The 21,332-nt window shown below is 39.8% G+C and overlaps 1 protein-coding gene across 4 annotated transcripts in view; it reads left to right on the plus strand.

Annotated features, from left to right (window-relative positions):
- Positions 1–21,332, plus strand: part of LOC125462501 (activating transcription factor 7-interacting protein 1-like) — a 90,164-nt gene that overhangs the window by 33,579 nt on the left and 35,253 nt on the right. For all 4 annotated transcript variants that reach the window (XM_048552606.1, XM_048552603.1, XM_048552604.1 and 1 more), the window contains 5 exons: positions 3,155–3,300; positions 6,156–6,293; positions 7,393–7,476; positions 7,645–7,871; positions 16,682–16,779. In XM_048552606.1, coding sequence (XP_048408563.1) covers positions 3,155–3,300; positions 6,156–6,293; positions 7,393–7,476; positions 7,645–7,871; positions 16,682–16,779 — 693 coding nt within the window. The remainder of the gene's footprint in view (positions 1–3,154; positions 3,301–6,155; positions 6,294–7,392; positions 7,477–7,644; positions 7,872–16,681; positions 16,780–21,332) is intronic.

Below are 21,332 nucleotides of genomic sequence, written 5' to 3' on the forward strand. Positions count from 1 at the left end.
CTTAACATGCACTAGAAGCTGACTACCCCAACTGAAATCTCCAACTGCAATGTACTTCTTCTTTGTCAATACAGATGAGAAATATTCATTTAAGATATTACCCATGTCCTCTAGCTCCATGCATAGATTCCCCGTTTGTTCTCTAACAGGCACAATCTTTCCCTGCTAATCCTCTAGCTCTTAATATGCTTACAAAATGCCTTGGAGTTTTCCTTAATCCTATGTGCCAAAGGTATTTCATGGCCCCTGTTTGCCCTTCTGATTTTTTTTCATATACTTATGAAGGGCCTCCCCCTGTTTTTAATACACTGTACCTAACAAATTCTTACTTCTTTTTCTTCATCAAACTCTCGATTGTCCCTTGACATCTAGGGTTCTCTAGACTTCTGTTCTTGCCTTTCACTCTTAAAGGAAAACAATGTCTCTGAATTCTCTCTATATCACACTATCCCACTTTCTAAATGTAAATTTACCTTCAAGCAGCTGCTCCCTGTCAATGTTTGCCAGACCTGCTCCCTGTCTATGTTTGCCAGACCTTGTCTAATGATACTGAAATTAGCCTTCCCCCAATTTAAACATTTAACTCCTGCACTATCATTATCACTTTCCGTGATGACTTTGAAATTTAGAGTTATCGTCACTATCGCCAAAATGCCCACTTACACTTCACCCACTTGACCAGTTTCATTCCTAGTGATATAACAACATGTTTAGTACACAAGCAGGTTGAGTTTAGTTAGCACTACTATCTCACAATGCCAGGCACCTGGGTTTGTTTCTAGCTTGGGCAACTATCTGTGTGGAGTTTGCACATTCTCCCGGTGTCTGTGTGGATTTCCACTGGGTGCTCTGGTTTCCCCCCAAGGTCCAAAGATGTGCAGGTTGTGTGGATTGGCCACATTAAATTGACCGTAGAGTCCAGGGATGTTCAGGATAGGTGGATTAGCCAAGGGAAATATGGAGTTACAGAGATAGGGTAGGGCAGAGAGCATTTGCATGGTTCGGAGCAGTAGTGTGACTCGATGGGCTGAATGGCCTGCTTCCACATTATAGGGTTTCTATGATTCTATTCTATGAACTTGATTAGTTAAGACAGAAATAGCTTCTTGATGGTACAGAACCTGAGTATTGCTGCCGACAAAGCACATCTTGCACTAATTAGGGCAATTCACAAGAATTACCCATGTAAAAGGAAAACAACATATATGCTTTGAGAGGATAATGCTGAATGGTCAGCAAGTGGCTTTTCTGTCTGAATACACAGGTCTGTATACATACAAGTTACTCTCATTAGGTGCAAATTCACCATGGTACAAACCTGACTGACAATCCAAAACTGGTTATCAGTTTACTTATTTACATACACAAGATTGTTAACCACATAAAAAAACAGAAAGAATTGTGGATGCTGTAAACCAGGAACAAAAACAAAGTTGCTGGAAAAGCTCAGCAGGTTTGGCAGCATCTCTGAAAGAAAAAATCAGAGTTAACGTTTTGGGTCTGGTTCATTGGACCCAAAACGTTGACTCTGTTTTTCCTTCATAGATGCTGCTAGACCTGCCGAGCTTTTCCAGCAACTTTGTTTTTGTTGACCAAATGGCGCCCTGTTATGAAAATTTTTCTAATGTTGGACACCATTTTGCAATTTGCAAGCGTGGGTTTACGAGACTCAGTCAGCCCCATGCCAAAGGGATATGATCTGATTATGATCCACCAGCATTTCAAACATGTAATCTACATGTCACACTGGCATTGAAATCCATACTTCGCATTACTCATTTGTTTGATCGTCAAAATGCTGGTCTTTCAGTTTGTATTAGAATCTTGTTAATGGTAAACGCTACTCATATTGTGACTGCTGAACAGTAGGAAATAGTTTCACATGTTGCTGAAATGTTTGAGAGGTATTAGCCTGAAGCGATAGAGTCATAGAGACATATAGCACAGGAACAGACCCTTCAGTCTAACTCATCCATGCCAAGCAGATATGCTAATCAAGTCCCATTTGCCAATATTTGGCCCATATCCTTATAAACCCTTCCTATTCATATACCTATCCAGATGCCTTTTACATTTTGTAATTGTACCAGCCTGCACCACCTCTTCTGGAAGCTCATTTCATTCATGCACCCCGCTCTGCAAGAAAACATTGCCCCTTAAGTCCCATTTAAATCTTTCCCCTTTCACCTTAAACCTATGCCCTCTAGTTTTGGATGCCTCTCTCCTATCTATGCCCCTCATGACCTTACAAACTTCTAATAGTCATCCCTCAGCCTCTGACAATCCAGGGAAAAGAGCCCCAACCTATTCAGCCTCTTTCTTTAGCTCAAATCCTCCAACCCTGGCAACATGTTTGTAAATTTTTCCTGAACCCTTTTGAGCTTCACAACATCTTTTCTATCGGAAGGAGACCAGAATTGAATGCAGTGTTCCAAAAGTGGCCTAACCAATGTCCTGTAAAGCCTCAACATGACATCCCAACTCCTATACTCAATGCACTGACCAATAAAGGACGAGCATACCATATGCCTTCTTCACCACCCTGTCTACCTGCAACTCCACATTCAAGGAACTATGAACCTGCACTCCAAGGCTCCTTTGTTTGGCACCACTCGCCAGGATCTTACCATTAAACGTATAAGTCCTGCCCTAATTTGGCAACCAGTCTTCTCCCTAAAGGAGCTGTTTTTTGTTTTCCCTTTAAATTGGTGTTATTTCTGAATTGTCTTTAAGTATATTATGATAACTTTTCAAATAAATGTCTTTTTAAGTGATGTTTAAAATATCCTAATAATTTAGCGTAACAAAGCGTGGAGCTGGATGAACACAGCAGGCCAAGCAGCATCTTAGGAGCACAAAAGCTGACGTTTCAGGCCTAGACCCTTCATCAGAAAAGGTGTGCTCCTGAGATGCTGCTTGGCCTACTGTGTTCATCCAGCTCCACACTTTGTTATCTCGGATTCTCCAGCATCTGCAGTTCCCATTATCTCTGATAATTTATCAGCCTGGATGCTCCAGATAGGTGACCAAGAAAAACCAACTAAATAAAAAAAGTCAATTAATTGTTTTACATTAGTTCCTCTTCTAATGAGGAAAACATTACATTTTCTATAGATTATACATTTTTATAATTTGTATAATATTCTAATTTAAGTTTTAAGAAAAAGGACCCATTCAAGCCGTGAAGAAAGAAGTAGCAACAAGCGAGTTAAGACTTCAGAAGGTGACAGAAGTAACCGTCTTAAATTGAATTCCAAAAGTCAAAGTGCAGAAACTACCAAGAAGAAGTGTTTGTATGAGGTGACTCTTGTTTTTATCTGCTTTCGAAATGGGATAATAAGAATTGGTTTGCATTTAAGGACATACTGAGAAATAAAAATGATTGGATGAATAATTGATTTTTACAAAGTATGCTTTAAAGAATACTTTAAGCCAATGATTTGATTCATTAGGTGTATAGGGGTCTGTTACATTTTAGCAAGTAATGTCTTCATTGTCTCAACTTCAACTGAAGAAAAATCAAAATGCTTTGCATTAAGAGTTTTTAAACTGGATTGCAGTGGTTGAAAAGTCTAGATTTTTAAATTTTAATCTAGAATGGTGTTGTGACCCTGGTTAATGTTACTTCAATGATGCAGTTTTAAGATGATTTTGCAAGTGTGCAATAATTCATTGATCATGATATCCCAAAAAACACAATGAAACAGTTCACAAGGGATGTTGTAAAATTGTCCCATTTCTATTAACTCCTTTTACTGTAGCATCATACTGCTGTGATTATCTTCCTTGTTCTGTGGTAATAAACCAGATTACTGTCAGAGAGACAGTACAAGATTTTTTACTATGAACCCCTGAATCCTGCCATCAGTCTGAGTTGGTCAGCAGGCTGGTGTGCATAGGGATCCCAGCAGTCGCTTATGATTCTTCCATGAGAGATCATTTAGTAGCTAGAGGATGAACTCCCTTTCCTTGGCTCTTGAAGCTGGAAGGCAAATCAGAGGTCTTCAAGCTTGAAAACAGCTGCAACTTGCAATAGACAATAAGTAGGGGATGGGGGACTTCAATATACACTTATGACCACCTACCTTTGGACTTCATAATAAAGCCTCTACTGTGGAAGCAGAACTCCTCTGAAGGTTGACCTGTAGCATCCAGGTAGACCCAAAGACCCCTTGAAGCTGCTTAATGAAACTTGAACAAAAGCAGTCTTCTGTAAACCAATTATTGCTGAGAGATTTTATTTGCAGAGAAGTTTTGACTTGCTTAATTTTTTTAAGAGAGATTTTGTCAATGTGTCTGTTCACTTGCACAAAATTAGAAGACGCCACGTTCATTAAAGCTTCTGTTATAAATATTTCAATGGCCTGTTTGTTGATATTTTTTAGAATTATAAGAACCCAAATTATCAAAAAGTTATTTTCTACGCAGTTCATGTGTCATTGTTACTGTTGGTTCTTGTATGCAGTGTATATAGGGAGAATGGGTATGGGACAGCTGACATGGAGCGTATGGGGCTACCATTGAATGGGAGGAGTATTCTGGGCAGAGGGACTAAAATGGGCAATGGAAGTAGCTAGGTGGGGAATAAAGTGTGAGAGGTGAGGGCTATTATGTAACCAGATAATTAGTATGATGTCCTAGAGAGCCATGGCAGAACTTTTAACTGGATTGTCTAGACTGTTCCATTGTCTTTAGTTATTTTCTGGGATTACAGTCCTGACTGCGTCCTACCCTACCTCCTTGGAATGAAATAACACGTTGTAGTAGAATCCATTTGCTCCCTCCTTTTTGCCTTGTAAGGTGGCAGTTTGTAACAGCATTTAATCCTGCCTAGGAACAAGGACAAGACTTGGGTGCCTCAAATCAGTTTAAGCTCAGTAAGCAATAGTCAGCTCAAGTCAGTTTGTCAGTGAGATTCCAAGAACGTGACTCCATATACCTACATATGGGTTAAAGGATGATCCACAGGCTTGTGGGCTTGCAGCAGTTAAAACGCTAAAATTGTACCAGTGAATAGATGCTGGAGCGCAACCTTGTGAAGTCAGTGGGATATAATCTTGTGAGAAAAGATTGTGTGGTTGGGAGATGATCAGTTCTTGGCAGCAGCATGGCTGAGGAACTGTGACTGCACCTGATGCTGTTGTATAACCTGAGAAAACTAAGAAGGCTGGGTCTGGGAGCTCAGGAAAATTCAACTGCTGTAGAAGCTCCGTGAAACTGAACTGTTGGATTAAAAATCAAAAATTGTGCTGCTAACTAGTTAATTGTGAACAGTCTCTGGAATTCTAGGGACTCCATCTCAGGAAAAGAGATTGAACTGAAAGGAGATGAGCAGTCTTTGAAACTGTACAAGTTAAAGCAACTTTTGAGTCAGTTCAGAATCTTAGGTCTTTCAGAAGCTAGTGAAGATCCTTCATGAAGGCTATCAAATCTTTTAATAAGATTTGGTGACCTATTGTTCCGAAAGTTTGTACGATTTACTGAGAAATCTGTTAACTTTATCTGTGATTTGAAGTACTGCTGTGGGTGTCTAATCACAGATTGTATGTAAACCCAAATTTACCTTTTTGGTTAATTCTAGATATTACAATATTAGTTGTATATTGTGTGGTTGTTTGTTTTACTTTTCCAACTGTTTGTATAGTAAATTTTGTTTGTCTAACATTTTGGAATCCTGTGGCTTACTAAGTTTGCTTTAAGCCCAAAATTTATTGCTCTCTATAAACAGATTGCAACATAAATTTAGCTGTCTCATCTGGAATCGTATCAAAGTAAAAGAAAATTTCTGCTGAGACACATTTGCTATCTACCAAAAATCTCACCACAATGTCTGAAATACCGACCAAATTGATCACTGCCAAATTAGGTTTCATAAATACTTACTGTTGTTTCCATAATCAGAAACTATGGACAATTTTGGATGGATGAGAGAGAAATTAATAATATTCCTATTTTACGCAGTGCCTCAACAGAATTTCCCTGGCTTCAAATGATGCCGGTTTGTTTGGAAGTGGGAATAGAACTGTTAAAACAGCAACACAAACCATGCCTACAGTGGATAATTAACAGTGCTTAATATAAGCACAAAAAATGTTAAGCTTTGAACTTTTGCTTTGACTTACAAATCACAGATTCATTCCAGTTTATCTTGTCAGATCCAGAAATTAATTCACCAAAAGATTGCCACTGAACTTAGAAGTGATGATTTGGACAACAAACTTGAAGAGTTAACAAAGAGAGTTGAAAATATTGAGTGTAGACAAAATTATGAAGAGGTGGCTAAAACTATTCAGGTAAGTTTTAAACAACTACTTTGTATATATTTAGAATCTTCTATCAGAATAAAACAAGATATCTCACTAGATTTTTAACTAAGAAAATTTGACACTGAGCCATGTAAGCAGATATTGAATCAAATGACAAATGTTAGCCATGATGGGTTTTACAAAGTGCATTAAAGTAGTTACGCAAGGAAGAAGGGAGGAGATTTATGGAGGGAATTTCAGAACTTGCAGATTGACAGCTGAAAGCACAGTTACCAATTAAGCAATTAATTCAGCAATCAAAATTGGAGATGCTCAAGAGGCGAGAATTGGAAGAATTCACCTTGGCAAGTTGAAGGGTTGGGATCAGCAGCAGATTAGCTGAAGTGGAAGCACAGTGGGCTGTGTTGTGAAAATAGCAATACTCAGTCTTGAGGATGCCACAAATATGTGGTTGGAAGCCAATCACAAGGTCAGATATGCTGCAAAGTTTGCAAACAGTCTGCTTTGGCTTGAGGCAGAAAAAGGATTATTAATTGGTTCAACTTCAGAAATTGCTGGAGAGAGAAATTCTGGGGAACACAGTCCATTGGGGGAATCAATACTAGCTCTTAATGTACTACATTAAAGTCAGAAAAAATTGTTGATACATTGCTTTAGAAAAATAATTCAGAGGAAAGATGTGCAATAAATCTTTCCAATAATCTATTTTAAAAAACGAAAGTAGGCAGTTGTTTGCTTTCCGATCCAACCTCGGCAAAAGAACAAAATTTCCCTTCATAGCTCAGTTGTACATTGGACAATTACTATTTGGTTGCTAGTAGTAGCCATAGCAGTTGCAGTGTTTGTTCAGTGGTACATGAGAAATATGACAAACTTAAATTGAAACTATAATAGAAGGAGATCATTTTCTGCACCTGGAAATTTTAGATACAAATTCAGTCTTGGATCACTGAGAAATTTCATTTTGTTTTTGTTAGATTTCTACCTTTATTACTTATTTTTAAAGAAACATTTCTATCTTCTGGGATTTTGACTTCATGCCATTGTGTGTGTTTTAAAACAAATATTAAGAAATATAAATTGCTGAGATAAAAACTAATTAATAACAATTCATTTTTGCACACAGATTAGAATAAAACGACTGGAAAGAAATGTAAAAGCTGCTTTGAAAACTGTAAATATGCAATCGCGAAGAAAAACACTAGAGAAGGTAGGAATATTCATCCGACGCTCTAATATAGCCAACCAAATTTTGCATTCATTTTTTTAATCAACAGTTTGCACAAAATTATTTATCAGAAAATGGAGTGTAATAAATTTACTTCAAATTAGGAGTGTTAAGGAATTCTTTCTGTTTTATCCTTCATTACTTATTCAGAGCAATTCAACATCATTTTCTCTAAAACAACCTGATGTGCGACCCGTGCCACAAAATGCTACCACTGGAGAAAATTCAACCAATGCATTGAAACCTGGGTCAGTTGCAGAACATATGGACATACATGCTACACCTGCCACTGCACCAGACCGATCCTCTCAAACATTGACTTGCAAGAAACTTCCAGATTCTTCCAACTATGAATTGAGCTTTCAGTTACCTGAAAGGTATTGTTAAATTTAAGTGTAAAAATTCATTTATGGTAGAATTGCAATGTTTAATGTATTTAGAAATTTTTTGCTAAGGCATATGGTTTTCTAATTCTCATAAATGTTTGGGAAAAATCATTGTTGTAATATTGTGTTCAAAAATTCAAGTTTGTGATGCTTTATATTAACTCTGTCTTCTGATTTAGCAATATGCCAGTGCTTTTGTTCTATAAATTCTTGAGTTTCTGCTGTTGATGGCAAGACTTTGTTACCAACAACCCAACCTATCATGCAAGAAAATGCTTTTTGAAGTCTCTTCTTCAATCATTTACCCTAGTTACCTTAGTTACTTATGAAAAGTAAACTTATTCAATTTCAGTTTGTAATGACATTGGGAGTTGAAACCCCAAAGATGTTATCGATTATTTGTTGATGTGAACAAAGAGCTGCAAGAAAGATGTAGGTACCTATACCAGGCTTACTTTCCCAATGCTCAAGGTTTTTTTCTGTGACACTTAATTTCTATGGCTTTGTGTTTTATTTAGGTGAAGCCCTAATTTTAGTTATTCCTCTGCTTGGCAGTAAATACTGCAGAAAAAAAGGCAAGAACAATGACTGACATTGAAATGATGAGTGGAGATAAGTGATGACTATGCATATAGTGTACATGCTGAAATTTGAAGAAAACGTAGGATAGAATGATTATGATTATTGAAAGGACAAAGAAGCAGAATGTGAAATGAGAGGGGAAGGATTGATAAATTTACAGGTTCAAGAATATGAGAGAACACAATAATTATCTGCCATGCAATGAAATAAGTGATGTTGCAGAGTGCTTTTGTGAATATTTGCCAAAGAATGTGATGAAGGGAATTCGGAGTATTAGCAGCAAGGGTAGGGTCAAAGTAGTGTTATTGAGAAAGAAAGGTGTACTTATACTAATTGCGTTTTGAGGTCTTTGAAACTCACTACATTGGTCCGAGCAATAGTCAACTGATTCTGCCAATGATTGCTGAATAGCATGGTCCTGTGGGTGATGGGCAACAATACTGCCTTCATCATCGACTCTTCCATCAGACCTTCAAGAAGATGTACTAAAATTGCTGAGCATCCCTGAAAGTGATTGCTGCTGCAGTAGCTGAGCCCATATTATTCTGGTGAAATCTTTCAAAAGGTATTGTGACTTTGCTTTAAAAAACTACTTTAGATGGTCTGGGTGACCTGTTGAAAAATTACATGGTGAAATTATATGTAATGCCAATTTCCTAGTCCAATCAATTAGGCACCTTAGTATTCATAAAATGTTGTGCAGGGTTTAAAATTGCACAATCTTCACACTGATGTGGATCTCCTACTTTTCTTATCCACCTGATTCGCATTGCTAATGTTTGCAAAAATTATATTCAAAATGAATGTTCACTGAAAATAAATAAAAAGTTTACAGTATCCTTTTGTAGTGGTGTTGTATGATGCTATCTTAAGAAAGAATGCAAATTTCTTTGGTGACATTCTTCTAGCATTGTAACCTCAGCAGGAATTTGACAGTGTTATCCAGGTGTCACAGGGGAGAGAAAATATTCATTTTAAACTTGTTTTCTTATGTTGTGGAACGTCATGGTTTTTCAGTCAATATTCAGAGAAGTGGTCCAATTATAAAGATCTTTTTGGATATTAATGAATCTTCTCCATTTGATTATACATTCTACCAATGCATTACACCAATTCCAGAGAAATTTAGGCAGTCTTTGTGCTGAATATTCTATTTTTTTCTATTTTATCCCCTTTTTCTCAGTTCCACCTCACTTTTCAGTCGTTCTACAAAAAGCCAAGTTCTGTCTTACCCTTCCAAGCACTACGCAATTTTTTTGAGAGACACACCTTCTTGGTCCCTGTGCACTAAGTGAATTTTATACTTCAGTGCTTTCAGTCTTCATCGTGCTCGCCTCTCCCTGACCTCATCAAAATTCTCCACCCACACCCTACAAACACGTTCCTTCTTAATAAATTCCCCTGAGCTGATTGTATTAACTTAAACTCCGGATCTGCATTAATATGCAATAACTTTTTCTGTATTATTCTCATTCTGAAATGATCTTGTGGCCCTTGTTACACCTGCTTGTGACAGTACTTTGACCTGTGCTGATAGGACTTTGTTTAGCCATCGTTCTAGTCACCACACATACCTGGAAAAATACCCGGAACTTCTTCCTGTCGCTGTTCTATCTCACTAACTGGTATATCTGTGAGAGAGATTATATGAGAGAGTCAGTTCCTGAAATACTGTTGGATATTTAAATGCTTGAGAAGATTAAAAGTTGAAGCTTTCTGTCTTGCACTGCTCAAAACTAGAATGTAAGAAACAGGCTTGAATAAATGCATAACCTACGCAGAATGTGAAGAGTGGTAGATCTGTTGGGTCATAATTGACATGGAGATGCAGCAAGAACAGTAAACTGTCAATCTTAATTCACAGATCAAGCAGCTAGATTCTAATCAGTCAAAGCATCGTCATGATGATGTGGCAGAGTTTGGCTGTCTCCATGATCCATCTTTTTTAAGTACATGCAATATATGCCCAAATTCCTTTTGCCTAATTTAAAAATACAGCATCTAGCATGCATAAGTGCATCATGCTGTAGCTGATGATATATTGATTTCTGGTGTAATTCCTAGCACAGTCTGGATTCTTTTTTAAATGATTTCCAGTAACAGAATCCTATCTAATGATGGATATTTTGAGCTTGCTAGTATGATTTTGGTGGTTGAGCATGAGCAGCCTGCTGCTAGCAGCAAATGATCAACAGGACATGTTGTTGAGATTTGGGACCATAACATTTAAAATGTTTATTATATTAAAGGCACCATCAGTGCAACCTGTTGTTGGGGATACAGACTGTGTTGGATTTTATTTTAGTTCATTTGCTAAGTGCAACAGTAGTAAAATCTGTATTGCTGAATATCATCGCATTTAATTCAGAAATGATATAAAGGATGAACAAATTCCCTCTGTATACATTAAAGCATGGCCAATTTTACATTATTTAGCAATGAATTTTGAGCAGTTATATGAACTAATTTTTTCTGATGTAATTCTACCCAGTGTTAATACCAATATCTACGGAAAAAGCCTAGCTATTCTTATTACTGTTGATGAGACTAGGCTGGCAGAGTATTCAATCATCTACATAAATCACTACTCTTCAAAAAGAAGTGATAACCTTCAAAATCTTCCAAAATAAGGAATTATATATACCAGTATAATTTGCAACATTATCAAACAAATCAGAATTCAATCAATAAATCGTGTTCTTGCGTATTTATTCGCAGTTCAAAGACAACTTTTCTGCTGGGTGGTAGTCTCTAACTAAAGCCTCATAAGAAATCATTTTGAACGAAGTGGTACATCAGCCACCGATGATTTAGATGTTGTCCTTTGCAGCATTTGTGTTCCTTTCAGAAAACCAAGTGAATGTCTGAGCAACAAACTTTGGAACTATAGCTAACTCACTGATGTCTAAGCTTTATGATGACCTGTTTAGCTAGAAAACCAACTTGCATCTGACCAAATTATATAAAGGGATGCAATATTGTCATGTCTGTTTCATCAGTATGATAGTGATTACCTAGCCCCAACACTTAAATGAATCAATTGCTATTAAGTCTTGAAACATTGTCTATGTGTGGAATTGGAAATATTTAGGCAGTATCTGTCAACTGATGTGTCACGGCAGTTTATAGATGATTTTGTTTTTAATCTTGCTGTAGAACAGCAACTGGTGTTTCCTTCAAAGTGTATGCAGTATACTCAGTAGTGCATATTGTGGTGGTGGTTTTGAGCATTTTCAGTTTGTAACTTTTGGTGAATTTTTCTTCACGAAAAATAGTATTATTGCCTTCTATGTGCTGTTCCTTTCTTGGAAATGTATAGAATCCAGTTGACTCCAAGGACCTGCATGTAGAATAATCATCTAGAGGTAAAAATGAAAATTATGCTATGTTTTGAACACTGTAGCGCTGATTCTATATGTAAGCTACTGCAGAATATTTTATTTTGAAAACTCTGTATGCAACATCATAGTTTAATTCCAATTTTGATTGTATTCTGATTTTTAAAACAATGAAATTATATACTTAGGTTGGAATCTCATACGTGTCTCCGTGATATAACCTGTGGTGAGATTTGTGACAGAATCAAGTGAGATGTCAAGCGAGGCTAATTTCTATGCCAGGAGCAACTTGCCCCATCTTTTATACTTTCTCACTCAGCAGTGGTTGAAGGGGAATTTAGTGCTGGCTAAATGCCTTGTTGACAATCCAAATTACTTCATTAATATTAACCTTCTTCTGTTGCCAAACTCACCAAGCGAGCTGAATATGGCAAAAGCTCAACATGGAAACCAGAGCACATATCTGCTGGATTCAGCCTACAAATGACCTCTGTGTTGCACTTGATCAGTCTGCAGCTTGGGGCACAGTGTATGGGCATTGGACGCATGCACCTCTGATCCACAGATATTGGCATCTGTCAACCCAGAACGATCAATCTGGCACATGGTGCCATAAGTGGCAACTTGTGAACTTTTCACTGTACTAATGTGAGTACATGTGACAATAAAGTTTATTCAATTCTCTTAAAAACTTGCAGGCCACTCAGGAAGCACAGACTGGCATTGTAAGTTGCGACAGCAGCTAGCATTAAAAGGCTACAACAGAGACACTTTGCATGCTGGCTTACAGCTCAAAGATTGAAAAAGACTGCTCGCTTGCTCTCTTTAGCTCACTTACTTCACGCTCACTTACTTAGTGCCTACATGCATGTTCATCCCTTCCTTGCATTGCCTTGCCATGCCATATGTGTTAACGCGTTGGCATTTCAGCTTCTGTATTTAGCAGCTGTTTAGTACAGAATCACATAAGCTGCTTGCTATGCTTGTTAGAAGAATCTGTCAGAGTTTGGGAGCCAGGAGAGGGGGCACAAATCTTGCTGTACAGCATGCCATGGATCACTGTAACGCCTACAACATGAGCCATGTGTTTGCGTATCAAACGCACTGTACATTCATTCATCCAAATAAACATGTCAGAATAGTGACGATTAGTCCTGAGTCTAGTCAAGGAGGAATTATTGTTGGTCAGGGGCCCTGGTTCTGTCAGTCACAGGCATAAATCACAACACAGTCCAAGGGTTTTGCCATGATCAGTCAGCCGCTTGGGGCACTTGCACAATCAGGACGTCTGTCCTCATAGTCTCTGAGATGTTCGGTGGCCAGTCCTGTAGGGCTAGCAGAGACAGAGGGGGGAATTACATATCATCATTTGGGGAGCTACAAACAAAGTGGTCAGGGGTCGGGACTATCATTTATAGGGATGCATATTGAAGTCAGAGATCTGGGGTGGATACAGTCATGGGTGTCTATCCATCTGTCCATCTTTCGGAAGGGTTCAAGAGGTGACCTATAGAAGTAGCAAGAAAGTCACTGCCAAAAAAGGTGAAGGATGCCATAGAGACATACAGCATGGAAACAGACCCTTCAGTCCAATCAGCCCATTGCCAAAAATAATCCCAAACTAAACTACTCCCATTTGCCTGCTTCTGGCCCATAATCTGTCCAAATATTTCCTATTCATGTATTTAACCAAATGTCTTTTAAACATTGCAGTTGTACCACATCCACTACTTCCTCAGGAAGTTCATTCCACATGCAAACCACCCTCCGAGTAAAAAAATTGCCATTCATATCATTTTTAAATCTTTTTCCTCCCCTTTAAAAATGTGCCTACTCGTCTTGAAATTCTCCATCCTAGGGAAAAGACAACTACCGTAAACTTTATCTATACCCCTCATTATTTTATAAACTAGTTTAAGGTTGCCTCTCAACCTCCTATGCTCCAGTTTAAAAAAAAAAGCCCTGGTTTATCCAGCTTTTCTTTATAATTCAAACCTTCCATTCCTGGTAAATCTCTTCTGAACCCTCTCCAGCTTAATAATGTCCTTCTTGTAACTGGGTGACAGGAACTGGACACAATATTCCAGAAAAGGCCTCACCATTGTCCTTTACATCCTCAATATGACTTCCCAACTCCTAAACTCAAAGGACTGAGCAATTAAGGCAAGAGTGCCAAATGACTTTTTAACTACCCTGTCTATATGTAATGGAAGTTTCGAAGAATTATGTACCTGAACCATAGACATGTCAGCATAGTGACGATTAGTCCTGAGCCCAGTCAAAGAGGAATTATTGTTGGTCAGGGGGCCCTGGCATTGTCAGTCACCGGGCATAAACCACAACACAATCCAAGGGTTTTGCCATGATCAGTCAGCCCCTTGGGACACTTACACAATCAGGACATCTGTCCTCATAGTCTCATACCTGAACCCTCTGTTCTATAAACTTAACCAAAACGCTGCCATTAACTGTGAATGCCCGACCCTTGTTTGTTGTGTCAAAATGTAAAGCCTCACATTTATTCAGATTGAACCTCATCTCCCATTTTTCGGCCCATTGACCGATTTTAATCAAGATCCCTTTGTAGTCTTAGAAAACCTCCTTCACTGCATGCACAAAGTTACTAATTATGCCTTCTTTATTCTCATCCCTATCATTTATATAAATGACAAACAAAGGAAGACCCAGAACTGATCCCTGTCGAACACAGCTGGTGACAGGCTTACAGTCCAAACAGCAACCCTCCACCACCACTTTATCTCCTGCCCTTGAGCCAATTATGTATCCAATTGGCAAGCTCATCCTGAAACGTCTACAGTTCAAGCCTGAGTGATACAAAACTGAGGTATTTGCAGACTTGGGGATAAGGATGGTGATGTAGTTAGGTATATTGAGTTTATGTAACAGCATCAGGTAGTACAGTACACTGAGGGGAGGTGGCAGTAGCCATCATTCTAACCTCCACAGGGGGAGCATAGAGGAGCAGGGTGAGCTTCATTTAAAGTGTAATGCTTGGGATCAGGAGGATTGTTGTAAGCAAAATTCAGTGAGTTGGATGGAAATAGGCTGTTGGAGTAGTGTGAGTTCAAAAGAGGCATGGAGCAGGTAACCAGACGGGGCGTGGTGCTGACGGTGTCCACCACAAGCTGCAATCCCTCCTTAAGATCGTGATTCTGACTGTAGCAAGAACTTTTGCATGTAATGAATGGGAGAACAGAATGAATTTAACATTATTAGGGTTTAAATGAGGCAAATTTGGTGTGATAGTTTGAGAAAACTTACCAGGTATGACAGAGTGAAACTTTCTGTGAAAGTAGCCAAAAATGACACTTAGCCACTCTGATAAGATTGAGTCCAGTATAGTTACATGGAATTCAGCCTGTGGTTCACATTGTGTTGAGGACCTTTTTTGTCAGATCCTTCTCCCCCTGAGCCCTCTTCTGTGACACACCTTCCTCCTGAGTGGAGCCATCCTACCCCTCCAGCTGCCCTCCTCACCATCACCACCTGCTGCTATAGGTTCCAGCATACCGATTTGGTGCCCTACCTCACCATCACCACCTTGCATTGAAGATTGTTTTATTTAGATTGACCACACTCCATCGAAAGAGAGGTTAGTCAGTGCAAGGAGCTGCAGAGTCTCTGCACTGATCAACTTCTGCCATTAGATGGATCCCTTCAGTACAAGTTCAGAGCCACAGTCAGTTGAAGTGAACGGCTTCAGTAGTGAAGTTAGCAGCCTAAGTTAAGATAGAAGAATTTGTGGCCCAGGTATGGGCATAGGGAGGCAAGACCAGGAGGGAGGAAACGTGGCCAGGTTGGAGTCTAGTTGATAGGCAAGGCTGGGGCAAGAGCAAAGAGAGACAATGCCAGGCAAAAGTAAAGCCGATAGAGGAAACAAGTGGGGCTATGGAGGAGGATAGACTCCAGGAGCAAGACTGAGATCAGGGAAGGTTAAAAAAAAGATTAAGCTGAAAGCACTGAAGTAATTTGAAGAAACATGCCTTAAAAACAAAATGTGTTCAAGTAGAATGGCACTGAGTGCGGCGCTTTAAAGCAAGGACTTAATGTATTATTTTCTTGCCATGATGTGGAGGTGCCGGAATTAGAGTGGGGTAGACAAAGTCAGGAGTCACAAAACTCCAGGATATAATCCAGTAGGTTTATTTGAAATCACAGGCATTCAGAGCGCTGCTCCTTCGTCAGGTGCAGTGAGCTGCAAATGATGAAGGAACTGGCCTCGAAAGCTTGTGATTTCACATAAACCTTTGGACGATAACCTGCTGTCATGTGACTTTTGACTTTGTGTATTTTTAGTGGTTGACCTAGCAGTTTAATCATGGCAACCTTCAAACAATTAAGTGTAGATGCGATCATAACTAACTCGCCATTTAAAAGAGCTGTTGCACAGCTGCGCTGCAGGTAGGTTTTAAAATATAATTGTTGAATATGAAACCAGGACATACAGGAGTTCTTCTGATCCTACTTAATAAATGCAAGTCATTGCTCACCACATTACTCAGCATCTCAACTGTAGCCCATCCACACCTTCACTAATTTCTTTCTAATCATCCTCCCTTTGCTAATACTCCCAGTAATGCTGCCTGTCTTATTTAAATGTATTTTCTTAAGTTTGTATGGTTGCCAAATTAACATACAAGCAAGTGTTGTACTTTCATTGGAGACAATTAAAAATTGTGCTCATCATTGTGCCATTTGTACAAAAATAAGTCTTGCAAGTGAAGCTTTGTGCAATAAAACAAAATAAAATTGGAAACATTTTAAAATGGCCAGATGATACGCTTAGTCAAATTTCCTCCTAAATGGTGAAGATAAAGATTTAATCTAATGGTGTTTTTCTTTTCAACTATCTTTTCCCAGAACTTCAGATTTTGTACTTGAGGATGAAGAGACTACGTGGAATATTCCGTTACCAAAGAACTTGGATACTGTAACTCCAGCAAGTACACATTACAGTGGTAACTAACTTAAATAACAAGGAACTGGAATGTACTAGACTTGTCCACAATTTCAGATATTGGACTGCAACATCCCATCAATTTACTTCTGTGCATGCTACTGAGTTCTTGATCATGAGTCACTTTGATGTGACAAAAAGTAATAAGTGGAGTTCCACCTCCCCCAGCCACCTCACCAAGGAAAGAAAGAAAATTATGTGCAACCAAAACTGGAAAAGTAGGCGGGGGGGAGGGGAAAGAAGGATTATTTTTCTACACGGTATCACTTGATCTTTGCCATTTAGGATATCCACTGAAGTTATAGTCCATGAAATCTACAGCAGGAGATTGGGAGAGCCTCTGTGGAGTTTGTTTGGAAATCTTCTCTTCGCCTAAAATAGAATTGATTTAATATTTCACATATGGTAAGATTCTACCCTCGCAAGACCACCTGGGGAAATGCTGAGGAAAAATAAATTGAAGTAAGACTAAGTGAACGTACAGTGTCATTGTACACATACAGGGAAATTGTTGAAAATTCCAATCATGTCAGAATTGGTCATTGTTTGCACATTGTTAGAGAATATATACTGAGATGGCAATTTAAGACTAAGCAATTTGCAAATTGAAGACATTGATAAGACATCACCCATTGTTTCTTTATAAATCAAAATAAATTTTGTGCATCAGTAGATAATGGAATAAGGTTTAATTTAGCAAATTTTGTTAATTTAATTCGTTGTATGTATTGATGTCATACTTAACATACTGTATTATAATATGGCTGTCTCAATTTGATCAAAATAGCTGAATTTGTTATCAACAAAGAGAGCTTATTTCTACTGACTTTTTAAAACAATTCACATCAATAAGATCTCCAACTCTGCACCAGTAATGTGATAGGCAATCAGTTTATGTCGTGAAAAATTCTTTGAAGTCATCACCAGAGATTTTCTAGTTAAGTAAACTGGCTTAGTCAATGAAGATAACTTTTCTCATTCGGTCTTGGGATGTAGTAGTTGTTGGCTGGGCTCGTGTTTTTTGTCCATCTCTAGTTCTGTTTTGAGAAGGTAGTGGACTGCAGTCCAAAGCTGTAGGTAGAGTCTCAATGAGTTCCAGGATTTTGACCCAGCTATATTGAAGGAATAGTGATATATTTCCAAGTTCGGCCTAAAGATCAATTTGCAGGTTACGGTGTTCCAAAGTATTAACTGGCCTTGACCTTCCAGCCGGTAGTGGTCATGGGTTTGGAAGATGCTGGCTAACGAGCCTTAGTGAATTTCTGCAGTGCAGCTTGTGGATGTTACACACAGTTACAATTTGATGGCATCCATTAAAAAGAGGTGTATTTCCTGACCACAAATAAATCATTCAAGCATCTGGTGGGAATTGTTTTCTCGAGGCATTTCTCATTATTATTTGTGGTGTCTCTTTCCAAATAATTTTTAAAATTCTCCTATTTCTCCAGCTTTCAGATTGGTTCTTCATTCTGTTAGTAACAAGTACTTCTCATACTAGTTTACTCCTTTTGCATTCATAGTGAAGGATTAGTGAATATACTGAAGGGTAATATTGATTCATAAATTGCTTCCGTCTTCAGTAGGCTGTAAGGGTTAAATTTATGCTTGGATTCTCCAAATTATCTGATATAACTCAGGTGGAATAATTGAAAATCCATGCAAAATTACTTTTGCGCTGTCTCTCTTCATCTGGATCTACTAAAGTTATGAAAAATAGACTGGACAATACTAATGAAAGGGGAAGTAAGAAGATGAGTAGGTTCGTTGTGTAATTTGAGGCATAGTGCTTAAGAGGGTTTCAGATTCTAGGTGTACTCCAATCAATTTTTAGCTTGAGCACCTATTTGAAAGGAATGGTTGCATTACCACAGAACTGGGACCAGTGTATTACTAGCGATAGTCAGAACTGCAGATGCTGGAGCCAGAGACAACACAGTGTGGAGCTGGAGGAACATAACAGGCCAGGCAGCATCGGAGGAGCCAGAAAGTCGATGTTTCACATTGGGACCCTTCTTCAGAAAAAAGGGTCTCGACCCGAAACATCATCTTGCCTGCTCCTTTGATGCTGCCTGGCCTGCTGTGTTCCTCCAGCTCCACACTGTGTTACCAATGTACTACTGGCAATGTTGACAAGAATGATTGTGAGAATTTAAACTGGGTTGGCAGAAGTACCAACAAATACAAATGGAAATGTGGAGTAGGAGACTTATTGGGGTGAACATGTCAGATTGTGGTGAAGGAAACAGCACCATATAGATATGAACAGAACAAGAAGAGCTACAAGACATACAAAGGCAAGTTTGCAGTGCTCATAAAACAGAAAATAAGCTTGGTGAGTCACAAGCACAAGTAGCTGTGTGAAAATTAATATTGTGAAAATAATGGAGACTGGCTTTAAACAAAATGGTTGGGATCTTAATGTACAAGAATACAAAATGTTTGGAAAAAATAGAGAGGGGAGAATGGAATGTTGGAAAAAGCAGGTATCCTGAGTCAAAGATCCATTTGTTTAGTGTTTAAAAAGTATAAAGGATATGGTCATGCTACCAGGGCTGTTCTGTAGAACAGCAAATAGTGTGATTGAGCTCGAGGAGCAAATATGTAAGGAAATCAGATGCGTAGGGTCCGGACCAAATACTGAACTACAGAAGCAACCATCCCAACACTCACAAACAAAGCTGCATTAGAACATTATTTCAACGAGCCACCACACACTGCAGCACAGAGGAACTACGAAGAGCAGAAGAAAATCACCTATACAGCGTATTCAAAAAAAGGGTACCCAATGAACATAGTCCGCCGATTCCTCAGCAACAAACCCAAACAAACAGACAAAACGGGCTCAGAAACCATAACCACTCTCCCCTACATCAGAGAAATTTCGGAAATGACTGCCAGACTACTCGGACCTCTTGGCATCATGGTAGCCCACAAACCCACTAACACACTAAAACAGCAGCTAATGAACTTAAAAGACCCTATACAGACAACAAGCAAAATGAACATCATCTACAAAATACCTTGCAAGAACTGTGACAAACACTACATTGGACAAACAGGCAGAAAGCCAGCCACCAGGGATACATGAACATCAGCTAGCTACACAAAGACATGACCCACTATCACTGATATTCTGGTGGGAGAAACTATCACTAGTATCCTTACATACAGATGAGGAAGGACACCACTTTTTTGGGACAACACATCCATCCTAGGACAAGCCAAACAGAGACACGCACGAGAATTCCTAGAAGCGTGGCATTCCAACCGGAACTCCATCAACAAACACATTGATTTGGAGCCAATCTACCATCCTCTGAGAAAAAGAACAGGAAATGACATCACCAACTGAAGGAAACCTAAACAGATAAATAGAAAGCGGGACATAACACCAGTGATTCGTCGGAGGCTCACTGTTAATGTTACCTAGAATGGTGACGAAACATCTGGGAACAAACCTTCAAGCTCAGTGAACCAGCTTATATCTGGAACAAAATAAAGACCCCCTCTCTTGTGGACTGAGAGGAGGAGAGTGCTGTGTTGGAGGTGAAAGGAGGACGTCGGGTTGGCTGTGCACCCTTGCAACCAGTGGATCGTAATGCTGGCTTCGGCCTAACACTGGTTCAGGAGAGCAGCCAACCTGCAACGATGGCTGCGGCAAGTGCTCGTGCTCCAGGTCAGGGGGTCCGGAACACCATCCGTGTTTCTGTAAAGAAGGTGGATGAAGGTGCACCTGTGGACCGCACCTTCTTCGTGAAGAGGGTCCTGTTGGACTGTTGCGGGTTCGCTGCTGCGGACATTTACTGCCTGCAGGATTTCCCCGGAGGAGGGTTTTACGATGTGACCTTCAGGAGTGCCAAGCTTTGCGAGCGCTTCCTGGAGGTTTTCAAGGAGAAAGGAGGTGAGGGCCCCCTCACTGTATTGACCGCTGTCCCGCTGTTCGTGATGCCGGCACAGAGAAGCCGTATGGTGACTGTACACATGTACAACCCGCATGTGCCAGCAGTTGATGTCCTGACCTTCCTCAGAAGGTACGTGAAGGTGGAGGGGACCTAACTGACATCATGGACCCCTTTGGTATCTGGACCAGTAAGAGGCAGGTCAAGGTGACACTGAGGATGGGTGCGGACGGGAACGTTGTACACCCACCATCCAGCTTCGCGATTGGCGGGAGCAAGGGCTAATTGACCTACGCAGGGCAACCTAAAGTCTGCCATGCCTGTGGTAGATCAGGTCACGTGGCGGCCGACTGCAAAGCCACCATCTGCAGGAACTGCAGGGAGGAGGGACACCTTGCAAAGAGAAAAGCTGCAACCTTTGCGGGGAAGCGGGCCACCTCTATAGGGCATGCCCGTGGCGGGTGACCACCTACGCCCAGGTCGCCGGCAGGGGCAATGCGGGGCCAGCCCCCACGGAGGAGAGGAAGGCACCAGGGCCCTGCAAGGACCCAACTAATGTGCAGGAGGGCCAGGTCGTGCAGGAGGGCCTAGCCCCGCAGGATGGGCCCGAGGCCAGCACAGCGCTCCTGCAGGCTCCGCTCCCCCCTCGCCCCAA

Source organism: Stegostoma tigrinum, chromosome 23 (genome assembly GCF_030684315.1).
Source record: "Stegostoma tigrinum isolate sSteTig4 chromosome 23, sSteTig4.hap1, whole genome shotgun sequence".
Lineage (NCBI taxonomy): Eukaryota > Metazoa > Chordata > Chondrichthyes > Orectolobiformes > Stegostomatidae > Stegostoma > Stegostoma tigrinum.